The 14085-nt window shown below is 43.9% G+C and overlaps 1 protein-coding gene across 2 annotated transcripts; it reads left to right on the top strand.

The window, feature by feature from the left end:
* The first annotated feature begins 2300 nt into the window (after positions 1 to 2300).
* abhd17ab (abhydrolase domain containing 17A, depalmitoylase b) lies at positions 2301 to 13073 on the top strand. 2 transcript variants are annotated; one of them, XM_070960316.1, is made up of 5 exons: positions 2301 to 2440; positions 2994 to 3355; positions 4826 to 5020; positions 5637 to 5816; positions 9406 to 13073. In XM_070960316.1, the coding sequence occupies exons 2-5, from the start codon at positions 3000 to 3002 to the stop codon at positions 9629 to 9631; spliced, it is 957 nt and encodes a 318-aa protein (XP_070816417.1). In that variant the 5' UTR covers positions 2301 to 2440; positions 2994 to 2999; the 3' UTR covers positions 9632 to 13073. The 2 variants fall into 2 exon arrangements, with proteins under 2 accessions (XP_070816417.1, XP_070816418.1); XM_070960317.1 differs by having other exon boundaries at positions 2319 to 2440; positions 2962 to 3355.
* The last annotated feature ends 1012 nt before the right edge of the window (positions 13074 to 14085 follow it).

Below are 14085 nucleotides of genomic sequence, written 5' to 3'. Positions count from 1 at the left end.
TTATACTTGTCTTGTGTGTTTATGCATATTTATTTTAATCCTTATGGCTAAATATTGAGGTAATTTTCAGAATCAGAAATCCTTTATTTATCCCCGAGGGGAAATAGTTTTTGTTGCAGTGCTCCTTACAAGAATAGAATTGGAATAAAATTAGAAAAGAAAGAAAAGAGAGAGAACTATATATATAAAAAGCAAATATAAAAACTAAATATTTATATTGAGAATATATATATATAAAACTAAATATACCACAAAATATAGAACAGAATATAAAACAATATATATATACTGAGAAAAAATGAACAGTGTATACAAACGGATGTGCAAAGTAAATTTGGCTACAAAAGCATTTGCAAGTTGAATTTAGTCAAATATGTACAGCATAAGTGAAAAGTCCAAGGGCCATTCAGAGGGAGGAGTTGTATAGGTTTCTAAAAAACAAACAATTTTCTAAATTTTTCTAAAGAATAAACAATGATTTCTAATTTTAAAGGTTCTGTAATACACTTAATGTGTTTCGTGTTGTACAGTTTTGAGCATTCATGGTTTCTCTGCTGCTCCAGTATATGCACATGCTGTGGCCCCACTGCTTTGTACTTGTATATTGTTTCAAATACAAAGCAAAACAGTATAGGCACAAATGTCGCTACACAATAGCGCCAGTGTTCAGCTCCACTGCCTGCTGGAAGAGGGCCACTTCACTGTTCTGAATTTAACACACTTATCCTGTTATTCATAAAGCAGAAATGTGGCACCGTGACTTCTTGACATCACAAGATCAGGAAAACTGAATCCAGAATCAAGTGTATTAAAATAAATTTGACCAGTGGAATATCTTTTACCCCAAAACACAGTCTCACATTTCACCGTATAAAACCTGGAAAGTTATTGGATGTGGTGTGCGACTGTGGGAAAAATGTGGGCAAAAATAAACATCCATTGATTGTGGCCTTTGGGAGGTCACCAAGTAAGAATCATAACAAGTACAGTGTCCTGCCTGTGGTGGGGGCATGTGTGTACCGTGTGTATTTAAATCAGATTTGTCACAAAAGTTGTTGGAAAATTGTTTAATTTCCACCTTTGTTTAACCCTCTATGTGAACCCCCGTCCATATCTTTTCTGCAATAGTGTCATAATTATGCCTCTGGACACCATGGTCCACTCACTGTGCATGTGTTTTCAGAGGCCTATGGGTGTCCAGAGACATGTGTCTTTTAACCCAAAAAGACATCTGATCACACAGATTAATGGAAAACACCAGTGTGTGGAGGTGCAGGATCTGTGACATGGTGGCCTATTTCTTTTGCCTATGGGTGGACTAAATGACTAGTTGAAAGGCTGACATTTGCAGTACCAGTAAAGCTTCTTTCTCAGGAATAGCAGGAAAAACTCCTCTGTGTGTGTGCGTGCGTGTGTGTTTTGGATGGGGGTGGGGCCGGTCGTGTATTCCTAATAACAAACAAATAAGTTGTAATGGACTTTAATTAATCATCTAGTCACCAATACTAAGCAATACAATGCAAAAGATACTGTCTCATTTTTTTTCTTCAAAGGTAAAAATTGAACAATTAAGTTCAAATAAGTCATCTTTTACTCCAACGTCACCCACGCTGATAACAGGTTTCCCTTAATTGTCCAATGGAAACTCATTACGTCACATCCTGTCAGCTGTCGCTTCCGGATGCGGTGAAACGGCAGAGAAGTAGGAAAACACCGCACGTAAGCTATATGGATTTAAATGACAAGACGCCACCCGTAAAGTCAGAGGACACGCCAGCACCGTCCGTAATGAATTCACGGAGACAAATACACGCGTCGGACGCTGTGTGTTAGCGGCGTTTCACGTCGTTAGTCCGCGAACGAGCTTTGTTTTTACTGAGCAGCCGTGTTTATGTCTTCTTGCTAGCTTAAGCTTAGCTTTAGCTGTTGCGCGCAGACAAATACCTTCTCTCTCCTGGAAAATATAACTTGATATATCCCTCGTTGGGACAGGAGGGAGCCGAGCTGTGCGTGTTTAATTGCTACTCAAAAGCGTTCAGGGTTAGTTTTGGTCACTTTGAAGTCAAGGCTGCTTTGGAGACGTTTGTTCTTCACTGTCAACACAAGTTAAAAAAAAAAAAAAAACAAGTTATCGCTTTCCTCAAGCGTCCAGGGCTCGTTTGGGAAACAGCACAGAGTATCCGAAGAAGTCACCGAACTAGGGGAGAAAATGGATGTGATGGGGACTACAGTCAGCACACGGAAAACACCGCAGACACATCGTAAATAACACAACCCTGTCAGCCGGTGGGCTCCACGACTTTTCCCCTCTGCTGACAGGACACTTCGCTCACAGTGTCCTGTGTTTGGTTTGGGCTGAAGTGGAGGAAGTCTGTCTTGTTTTTGTTTCGGCACAACCTGGTTTTGACTTCGTCTTAGATTAAGCTCCTCGGCTCAACAGGTAGGTCTACTGTTGATGTCTTTTTGTGTACACGTGCGTTTGGAGTGAAGTCATGTGGGGTCACATCCAGTAATGATCTTCATAATTGGCTTATTTGTTATTTAATAGCGTTGAAATATGTTAAAGTGATGGATTGTAATTATCATGGTTTATCAGAGCCTCAAGTGAACTGCTTATTAAGTTTAACCAACATCCAAGGAGCATTCAGTTTTAGAGCTTGAACAGTTAATTGGTTACTCATATAAGTCCATTATTAGCACAGATGCTTCACATTCATGCTTTTTTTGTCTTAAGTGACAATGAACAAAATGTTTCAGGGTCTGCTTGTCGACCATAAAAGCAATTTGTAAAAGGAATTGTAACATATTTTCTGTTTATTTAATCCCTTATAATCTAAAAAACCAGCAGTTGTAGAAACATTTTCATTGTCACTGTTGCCACACTTGGATCAAATGTCTCGTACATTACGTTGTTATAAGTGTCCCATTGTGTTAACACTGGGATGATGTGCGATTCAACAGCACAGTGATCCTCTTGTCATCCTCCTGCACAGTGAAGAATGAATGGCCTCTCTCTCAGCGAGCTCTGCTGCCTGTTCTGCTGCCCGCCCTGCCCCAGCCGCATCGCAGCCAAGCTCGCCTTCCTGCCCCCGGAGCCCACGTACGCCTTTCTACCAGACCCGGAGGCGGGCCCCGCCGCAACGGGGGTGACGGGCACGTCCAGCCTGCGGGCGCGGAGCGGTGCGTCAGTCGCTGGGGCCGGGGCCGTGGAGGGGAGATGGAAGCTCCACCTGACGGAGCGGGCAGAGTTTCAGTACTCGCAGAGAGAGCTGGACACGACAGAGGTGTTCCTCACTCGCTCCAGCCGAGGAAACCGAGTCGGCTGCATGTACATTCGCTGTGTTCCCAATGCCAGGTGGGTAGTTTGAAAGGTTCTACCTACCTTCTGAGTCAAGGCGGTAACTAACTTCTACTTGATTGACTTTTACATATCTGTGTTGTAGCCCACAACTTGCTCGACCTTTCTTAGTCATTTTATGAGTGTGTCACACTTCCTCAGAATCATTTCCGCTGCCTCCTTTCTTGTCAGTCCTCTTCCACTCAGATTCAGGTCTGCTTCCTTTACTCGTCTCCATGTTTACTCTGCTGACTCAAAGATTTTCTCTTCCTGCTTTTCCATGGGCCGCTGCCATTCGTTTTAACAGATTCTTTTGTTGTTCTGTTTTTTCCATTCCTGTGTCTCCTTTAGGTTTGTCTAACTTGAATGTTGAGTTTCACCTGCTGTCATTAATTCTGGTGAACGATAATGATCATAATAAAAAAGTGTCACACTCAGTGACAAGATGGCAGTTCTCGGTGAGTCAGAGACAAAACATTTTCAGGTATCTGGCTTTCTCTCCTTGAAGACTTTGTCGCTGAATTTATTGGCAGTGATTTGTGGATAGTTTTATGAGAAGTGATCACATCATTTAACCGAAGTAGAAATTATATTTTATGTGCTGAGATGTAAAAGTTAAGTTTTATGCTCATCCTGCTGCACTGCGCTGCTGCTGATTAATTTACCAAATCAATTAAAAAGACATGGACAGGCTTGTGTTACACTCTGTGTGTCTTGTATTAATGTCTATCTAGTATTACACAAGAATGAATCCAAACTCGACCTGATATGGCAGAGTCATTGTTATCCCACATTCTCAGTGGAGAGACCAGGAGCAAAGCCACGGGCGATGCGGGCTCATAAACAAAACCACTGAGGGAGCATCTCAAAAGAGTCAGTTGTGTAGAAAAAGTATCCGATTTCTCCAGGGAGCGCAACATGCATTCATGAATAAAAGGCAAGGGCTAGAATACCCAGCTTTTATAGAGGACACCCTGCTTCTCAGGTTGTACAAAATGCTTAGAAGTGAGAGGCATTTGACAAGAGTCAGCTGTGGTAAACTAATCCTCCAGCATGCAGCAGCGTTTTCAGACAAAGACGTGTTGGCACGCTGTCCAGGTGACATGGTGATGTTTATCTTTACAACAGGTTGCTTGTGGTTGGACGGAGAAATGTGATGAACTAGATTGTGATGTCTTCGGTTTGTTTGTGTGTGTTTTCATGTTGATCCTCATGTGCCTCTGTCTGCTTCAAATGAAGCGCAGAAGAGTTGCCAAAGTCTACACAAAGCCTCAACTAAAGATGTAACAGATGCAGCGGGTATATTTAGCTATAATATACAATCTAGACATTTGCAATAAATAAGGACATTTCTCATGTAATAATAAGAATCTATAGACTGTTATATTTCCAGATATAACTAAAGCACTTGTCAGCGATAGAGACCTCTGTGCCTCATTAACTGTTGGCCCATCTGCTAACCTGTCTTTTGTACGCCTGTCCTTTCAGATTTACAGTGCTCTTCTCCCACGGTAATGCAGTCGACCTGGGCCAGATGAGCAGTTTCTACATCGGCCTTGGCACTCGCATCAACTGTAACATCTTTTCCTACGACTACTCAGGCTACGGCGTCAGCACTGGCAAGCCCACTGAGAAGAACCTCTACTCAGACATCGATGCTGCCTGGCACGCCCTGCGCACACGGTTTGTTATGATATAATTGGCCCATATGTGTCCTTCAAGGGTTGTTGTATTACACGGCGTCTTGCTCTGCAGAGACAGGACGCGTAGTTTAGATTAGGAGCAAAGCAAACCATGTGAAAAAATGTGGATGGATTCAGATCTACCTCTGCTGTGCATAGCAGCAAGACGGGATGAAATATTAATTGAGGTAGAAGAGGGTCAAGTAAAGACGCGAGGACGGGGTGAATCAAGGTGGCAGAGGTTGTGATCAGGACAGAGCTGGGATGAAGAGAGCAGAGTGGGGACAGGTCCCGTGGGAATAAGACGGAGTGAGAAGGATGGATGAAGATAAGTAAGGCTGGGGGGAAGGTGTCTCTCAAGGACGCAGCGGTGTGATAAAGTATCTCATTAGTGAAAGCAGAGCTGCCTTAATGTGGCTGTCGCCCTGGGAAGACATGACACCTCAGAGCTTTGACTAAGGGTTGGTTGAGGTGAATTTACATTTGTGGTCGCTGTCAATCTTCATTATGTCATTTCAACATGATTGTTAAAAATCTTTTGTTATTAAATTATGGTTTGTCACACCTTCCATCAGTCTGCACTACAAGGCTTTCTTTGTGTGTTTGGTCTTAACCAGGTATGGCATCAGCCCAGAGAATATTATCCTGTATGGACAGAGCATTGGTACGGTACCCACTGTGGACCTGGCGTCACGGTATGAGTGTGCTGCCGTGGTTCTTCACTCACCTCTCACATCCGGCATGAGAGTGGCCTTTCCAGACACAAAGAAGACGTACTGCTTCGACGCGTTCCCCAAGTAAGTTTCCTCACCGTCTTGCTTTGCACCTGTCTGTCTTAATCAGCCTCAAGTGTAAAACACAAGGAAATATATGAAGCATCTTTAATGTTAATTAATGATGGGGTGAGTCACTGTGCAGAAAGATTGTTGATGTTGCCATCTCTCCTACACAATGTGATTACGCATTAGCATGCCAGATTTATCGTCCCTCTCGCTCCCCTCATCTCCCCTCCTCGTCCTGCGCACGAGTATGAACGCCACCTGGTGACGATTGGCTTGATTAGCGCTGTTTCCCATGTACAGAGTGTGTGTGTGTGTGTGTGTGTGTGTGTGTGTGTGTGTGTGTGTGTGTGTGTGTGTGTGTGTGTGTGTGTGTGTGTGTGTGTGTGTGTGTGTGTGTGTGTGTGTGTGTGTGTGTGTGTGTGTGTGTGTGCGCGCAGAAATTTGACTTTTTTCCAGCGTGCACACAGAATGTAAAGCTAGCAGACCGCTTGGAAATATTCGCTGAATTTAATCAACAGTCTTTCTCCAGAATGACTCACGCCACCTTTAAATGTGTGCGTGGTGTGATTACATTTACGTGTGTGATATATGACATTCAATTTATAATTGGCTCTTGTCAAAGAAATGTTTCTACAACAGCGGAGTCTTTATCTTCTCCTCTGTCTCTATCTCGGTCTCATAAAATCCTTAAATACGGTGTCGTTGCAAACATAATACACACATGCAGACTGTTTTACTGCCAGTTGGCATTTCCACGTAATTACGGATCTGCCAGCAGAAGAGCGTAATTGCCACTTGCACTTGTGAGAGCATTTCTTGTCCAAGACAAACATCTGCGCTGAAAGAACAGCTCCTGCCGTTTCAGGGTGCATTTTGGTGTCATGATTTCAGTTTTTCTTATCTTGGTTCGTGTGTGGATGTCAGTTTTATTTGATGTTCTAAGAAGTGAGTAGGCTATATGAATACTGTAATGTTTCAGAGATGGACCGGCATGCCAGAGGTCTGCGTTATCCTGCACCTTTTCAAACATGATGCTCTGCCGTACAGCTGCAGCTCATATTTGTGTCAGTTTAGAACAGAGATTCTGTCAAGATCAGTAAATAATGAGGAACGTCACATGAAGCATATTAAATCTGTCACGCGTGCCTGGGTGCTTTGACTTTTTCTGTGGAATTACAATGTCAGGGCAAAGATTGGGTCCAATGTTATTTTATATTACTTAGTTATTAAGAAACACTGCCACAGGAAATAAGAGCAGTGTTGCCAGTTTAGAAAGGTCTATACAACGCATGATTTCTTGAGTGTAAACGTAAAGGTATACCATGCGGGAATTGTCGGCTACTGTTTGCAAACACAACATTCACGTTTGACCCCGGATTGACGCCACCAGCAGCACGCGACTGCAGTTATCAGAGCGCACACAGCTCAGTGTCGCACCTGCGGCATCACGTACGTACATAAGAGCAGTGAACCTGGCTAGCTGCAGGAAAATGGAAATGAGGTGTCTTGCAAAAATTCTAACAAATAATGTGTTAATTTTAATGGAATTGTTTGTGTTTTGTCGAAGAACAGCTACGCTAACAGTTGGATCACTGGCTCTAAATAGCCAGCGAGTTTAGACGTCTTCAGCCTTTCCTGCTAACAGGCAATAATTATGTGTCATGATAACTTCATTACAGTTCCTACAATTCCCTCCAGCAGGCAGCAAGCCAACCGCTACATTAGCTACCTGTTTTTGTGTTCAGACAAGGTAAGTTAGCTTAGCTTCCTGAGCTTCAGACATTGATGACAGGGAACACAGTGTTAGCCTGTTCACTACCATTTTATAAAGTCCTGACCTCACCTGCGCGCTGTTATTTGCTGAAAGTTGCAGCCCAGAAACGTCCTGACCACAGCAAAATAAGGAAAACAAAAGGAAATACAGGCAGAGGGCAGGGTCTCTGCAGACAAATACCCACGTGTGTGGCGGTGTGTGGTGGGTTGGAAGTGATGATTGAGTGCGAATTACCTTTGTATGAGTCTATACTTTGTTTTTTAGGGAAATCCAGCATAGTGTACCTTTTTAATATAAAACTGTCAACAGCAGTGTTTCACTTGCAGCCTGTTATTTATAAGTACAAGTCCATCTTTTTTAAAAAACACGGTATTAATAAGCAGCTCAAATCAAACTGATCTGATCCCTTTAACACGAGGTAGTAATACTGTAGAAAGCAGGTGGCTGGTTGTGAAAAAGCCCTTTCTTGCCCTGTACTTGTCAGATATTCTTTTATGGCTTCATATTCAGTAACAACCTCCCACTCTGGAGAGATCTGGTGCCCCACATTTGTGCGCGATTGTAATGTGGGTGTTCACTGTAATGTGTGTTTACTGTGCTTTTATTTTTAAACCTTGGCCACGAAACAATTCCCTTGGCCCGGACAGTAACGACGCAGAGTAATGCTATCATTAGTGAGACTCTATCCCTTCTGTTCTCGTTGTCAGTTTAGTTTTAGTGGCAGAGTCTGACGAAGGTCAATAGCAGCCACTGGCAGCCTTAACGCAGAGTCTAGTCCCAGATGGTACAAGTGGGTGAGGAGCAGAGGTGGTAGGAAACCAGGGAATGCCTTGCTGTGTGTGTAGTGAGCTGAGAAAGCCTCCAGTGTTCGCCTGTTGTTCACATTCAGAGTGGGCAGCTGGCATCCCTCCTTTCTCTCTGTGTATCTGTACCTTCCTCTCCTCTTTCCAAGGTAAAATCCATTATTTCATGGAACTTGGTTATACTTAAAGACTTTTAAAGGAGGTGTCTGGTTTTTATATCTCGTTTGGTAATAAATACGTTAATTTCTGTAGATCAGATTCATAAACTAACGGCAGGACTCGTGTTTGTATTCTATCCAAAGGTAAAAACTGGACTATTTACACATGTAATCATTTAGTTGCACCCAGGATGTAAAACCATTATTTGTCAGTCACTGATTCAACACATGGGTCTGTTTTTGCTAAACAGAAACCACGGCAGAAAAATATCCCCGTACATCAAAGCAATAGAGGCGGCGGCTGTGGCTCGTGAGGCTCAGTGGGTCGTCTACAGGGTTGTCCACATCGCAGGGCTGGCGGTTCGATCCCCACCTCCTCCTGTTCACATGTCTAAGTGTCTTGCCAGTGCATTACTAATTTCCAATCCCAAGGCCAGATGAATGGGGGGGGGTTGCCTCAGAAAGAGCATCCGGCGTAAAAAGCCTCTGCCAAATGAAATACGCGGATCATAAAATCACATTTCCATGCTGGTTTTGGCTGAGCCCAGTTTGCCAGCGAGATGGAAACAGATGATCGGCTGTGGCGATACCTAACGGGGAGCAACCGAAAGACGGACAGTCTCAAAGCAATGAATATGTTTTATAGCCCAAACAATTTACTGTAGCAGCATTGCAATAATAAAGCTTCGCAGATGCATTAAGACTAACCGACTTTGATGTCACAGTTTATGACCTGATCCAGAGAGCCAGCGCTGTTTGAGCCAAACTGTACATCACTGCTGACCTGATCTGTGCAATCTGCCTTCACATCTTTTATCGGCTCGGGGAAGTAAATAATTATCCTCCTCTCCTCTTTTCCCCCTTTTCAGCATCGAGAAAGTGTCCAAAATCACATCCCCTGTGCTCATCATCCACGGCACCGAGGACGAGGTGATCGACTTCTCCCACGGCCTGGCGCTGTTTGAGCGCTGCCCCAAGGCTGTGGAGCCTCTGTGGGTGGAGGGAGCGGGACACAACGACATTGAATTGTACAGCCAGTATCTGGAGCGCCTGCGCCGCTTCATAGGACAGGAGCTGGCGGTACAGCACGCCTGACCCGCCACCACCGGGGCCATCGTCATCAAACATCATCATTAGCGTTTTTCCTGGCCCACTTAAAGCTTCATCTCCCTGTTCCTTAAGAGTCATCCAAACCGTCCCTCGGCTCACCGCGACTTCGAGGTGGTGTAACGCTCCACACGCCGTGGTGCTTTGTTTTCGGGGGCCGGACCACGGATTGATGCGATACGGAGAGAAGAAGTGTGTTCAGAAGCAGCAGAAGTGCGTGAGTGTGAAAGACTTCATCACAAATGGCTTTTAGTATTTTTTTAGCAGTTACTTTAACAGTGCAGCTGCCGTGTGTTAGCAGCTAATAAACTCTTTACTGTGCAATAATACGGACAGTGTCCAGAGGAAGACGGACTGTAGATGAGAAGGAGCTCTAATAGAACAGCAAACTGATGAGTAACCCTGTAGGTCTGTTACGTTGTGGTCCACGTGGAAAATCTCTGTCAATTTTCCGGCCGACTCATTGAGTTTGTGTGTAACTTCAGTGTCTGCCATTAACCCCGGATAACAGTGCCGCATGGCGAGAGGACTCTGGAGAGCTTCTGACATGTGTTGGTGAATATTTTGGTTTTCTAATAACCTATGAAACAGGTTTGTAACTAGATTCTCTACATTGAATGCAATCCAGCCCAACGAGTGGTTTTAGTGAGCGGTTGTGTTGCGTTGGACTGCGTTATTTTGGAAAGGCGTTTCAAATATCCTTCCCCCTCATGTATGAACAGGACCTACAACCCTGATTCCAGAAAAGTTGGGACGCGTGTAAACCAGAAATGAAACAGAATGTGACATCTTCCAGTCCTTTTTGACATGCTGTCAATTGTAAACAGTAGCAAGTCAGCGTTGCTCCAAAAACACCTGTTAATCAGGCTCATTGGTAACAGGTGATAGTATCATGATTGGGTCTGAAAGGGGCACCCTCGAGTGGCTCAGCCGTTCACAAGCGAGGATGGAGCGAGGTTCACCACTTTGTGAACACATGAGTGGATAAAGGATGTTACTGCATGGGTTAGGGTAAAACTGTTCCTGTTAAAAAAGTGAGTTTGTAAGTGATCACATTCTGCTTTTATTCACGTTTTCTGCAGCGTCCCGACCTCATTTGGAATCGGGGTTGCACATACATGGAGATGAATTTGAGTTTTGCGTGTTTCATTTAGTTTTTCGCTGTCTTCAACATTTTACTCAGGTAACCCTCTTTTAGACATTAGGGTCAGTGTGTTCCACCTTTGTTTGTGTCATGTGAGCTAAATCTCCTCAGATCCTTTGAGCAAAGATTTCTGAAAACATCCTTCATTTTAACCACGTCATGAACCAGACTATGATCCTGAAGCCGAGGTACAGACCAAACCGCGAGTATTACACCCGTGGCGCTTTCTTTCTCGTTCCACTTGAGTTTCTTTCATTTCTTCAGTCTTCTCTGCACCACATCTGCGCCCCAGTCGTGGAGCGGAATTAGCTGTGAAGCGCAAGAGCCTGACAAAGAAAATACCTCCAGCTCCTTCATTTAATGGAACGTCTGAGAGTCTGTTAGCTCTGTCCGCTTTGTTTTAGTCTTGTTCGTCTTGTTTATGTCTCACACCAGTAGGTCACAGCTGTCAGCAGAGTTCCTGTTTCCCTCAGCGTCTGGAACAGAGAAGCAACACTAAAATTAAACAGGCCTCGGTTTTCTACCTCCAGCCTGTTTTTATCTCGTCGTGTCTTTAACGCTGTCTGACAGCCGTCTTGCCTGCTCGCGCTCCATCTTGGTTGTGTCAGAGAGGCGAATTGAAACTTCACTTTGGAATCAAGCGTTTAACGATTTTCTCATTTTAGTGAGCGTCATTCCCACCTTCTTATACATGTAACCACAGGAAGATGTTTTATCACAATGTAAGGCAGCGCTGTGGTTCTTTATTTCACAGCTTTAACAGCGAGGAGCTCCTCTGAGGGACTAACACTCCAGCATTTGATGTCCGACAGGTGTGAGCGTCCCCGTAGCTCACCTGATCGAGCGCGTACCATGTAGAGCATGCCGTGTGTGTCTCCAGCTGTCACTCTCCCAAAGAAAGTAAAAACACCCCCAAAAAGTCATCTTTAAGACAGAAAAGACAGCTGATAAACTGTGTGTGAGTGAAGAACAACCCTTCTCAAGCCTCTTTCCTCTCTGGTTTACAGTCTTTATAAGAACTGCCTGAAACATTTCTATGTCTATGCATACACGTCCGACATAGTTACGGATTTTTACGTATTTCAGGCCCGAGTTCCTGGTAACACTATTGATTTAATCCACAGAGTTGAGTGCTACAGTGGTACACGACCTTTGCAGCTGCTGGTGTGACAATGTAGAGCAGTCTCCAACATGCTTTATTGCCCTTTTGATTTACAGTTGTTGTTTTTTGTGCAATTTAAGGGAAATATCACTAACCATTATATAGTAGATTGTCCCATTGAGCTGCAAATGCCACGTTTTTCTTGTGACAGTATTGTAATAAGCATCCACAAAGAGCCGGTGCCAGATCGTATCAGCTGGCTGTCCTGCTCGAGTCATTTTGGGTTGACTCAGAAGATAAATTGTAATCCTTTCCGGTTTTACTGCCTGTTTTAGATTCACTGCACTCCATCGTGACAGAATCCCTTCTATCTCTCACTTAATGGTCTGTTTTACCACCAGACAGGAGGTGAAGCATCTTAGAGGTGCAACACTCAGCAAGCGACACAAGGGTTTTATCTAACGGCGTCGATTTCTATCCGCCTTAGACGCCGAGTGTAGCGCCTTTAAACTTCCTCGTTAAACGCTGAGATTAAGACTGTTTTTGTTTAGATTTTCAGGGTTTATTCTGTATTTATGAACCAAAGCGTAACTCTTTTTTTAGCTCTTTACCCAGTGTACCTGCTGTTTATTTTATCTTCTTAACCAAAGGCTGAAAATGTTTCGATTTCATTTCCTTTGTTCACTTTTTATTTATCCGTGTGATTGGTCTGATCTTGTCCCACTGCACTGTAAATTTGGATGCAAATTAAATGTAATTGGGCAGATTGCTAAATAATTATGTTTCATCGTATCATATTTGGTTTCAAATCTACAGCATAATAGCTGAAATTACCAACTTGTGGGTGTTTTGGGTTTTGTTTTTTTGTTTTTTTGTTTGTTTTTTTTCTTTTTCAAGCTGTTAAACTGTATGATTTGTGGAGGAGTACAACCAAGCAATACAGCAAATCCCTGAGTTTGTGTTGAGCAAAAAGAAATGTGTGGGATGAAAGAAGACCTTCAGTTTTTGTCTTTAGTTCACTTGTGTGGATTTCGGGTGTTAAACATCTGTGGGTATCATTCTGGTCATCACGCGTTGTTATTCCGCTGTTTGTTATATTGACTCATTTTTAGTTTTTAAAGATTTTGTCTTTTTTTTCCAAGAATTAAAGAGAATAAAAGTTAATAAAACATGATTAGAAATGGATAATTAGCACGACTCTTTCCTCTTTTTAAAAGTATGTCCTCCATCCAGCTGTCACAGTGAAAATGTACCCTAATCTGCAGCAGAAGAGCCTTTTCTCCAGGAATCAGTGTTACGTGTGTCTCATTCAGTCCCTGATTTTCCACCCGTGGCAGTCCTGGCACTCAGTGAATAATGGCCTGCCTGTAGTGAAAGGCCTCACAGGGCTGCACGCGACAGATCCAAGAAAGGCTCGGGTGAATAATTGGCGGATGAGTAAATGAGTCTTTAATTGCCTGGTGTGTGTTTCTTTCCTCCTCTGTGAAGCTGTGTGTTGGGATGGGCTTGTTATCGTCTGCGCCAAAAAAAGGTTCAAATGACGTGTTTTAATTAAACCAGTACAAGGGCTCAGGTCTGTCCCAGCCTCCCCTCACTGTCTGCCTCTGTGTTGAGTTGTGGGGAAAACAGGGACAGATGGATCGTAAGCTGCGCTCCCCCCCCCTCCTCCTCCACCACCTCCACCTCCTCCTCCTGAACACACACACACTTGTGCCAGCTCCTTTTCAATGGACTACATAAACAATCTGGTGTCCCACTCAAATGCTCTTACGGATTAAACGCAGCTGCAGCGGCACATCCCCCTGCGTGAGGCGAAGTTAGTGCAGCCTGACCTACCGCATCAAACGCTACCACCAGCCCTCCACACCGAAAGCACCGACTTTCGCGCAGCCCCGAGCACAAAAACCCTTTTATGTTGACATGTATCAAAGGATTGCGGATGTGCTGGGTCTCCACAACAGAAGACTTGAAACAAGGCTTGCAAATCAAAGAGCCGCCTTTGAGTGCTCTCAACATTCGGACTCTGCTGTATATCAGTGTGAGAGATAGAGAAACATACAGGGCTGTGCAGGTCCACCAGATGCTGATATGTTCTTGTTTAATCCTGTAAGAGTTCTGAGGAAAGAACAAAGGTTTCCAGGAAGTGACTGTGACACAAGGCTGAAGACAACCAGGAAAGACTGGGATGAAGAGACA

Source organism: Chaetodon trifascialis, chromosome 4, assembly GCF_039877785.1.
Source record: "Chaetodon trifascialis isolate fChaTrf1 chromosome 4, fChaTrf1.hap1, whole genome shotgun sequence".
NCBI classification, from domain to species: Eukaryota; Metazoa; Chordata; class Actinopteri; order Chaetodontiformes; family Chaetodontidae; genus Chaetodon; species Chaetodon trifascialis.
The sequence above is the reverse complement of the archived record's forward strand: the minus strand, read 5'-3'. Positions and strand labels throughout refer to the sequence as shown.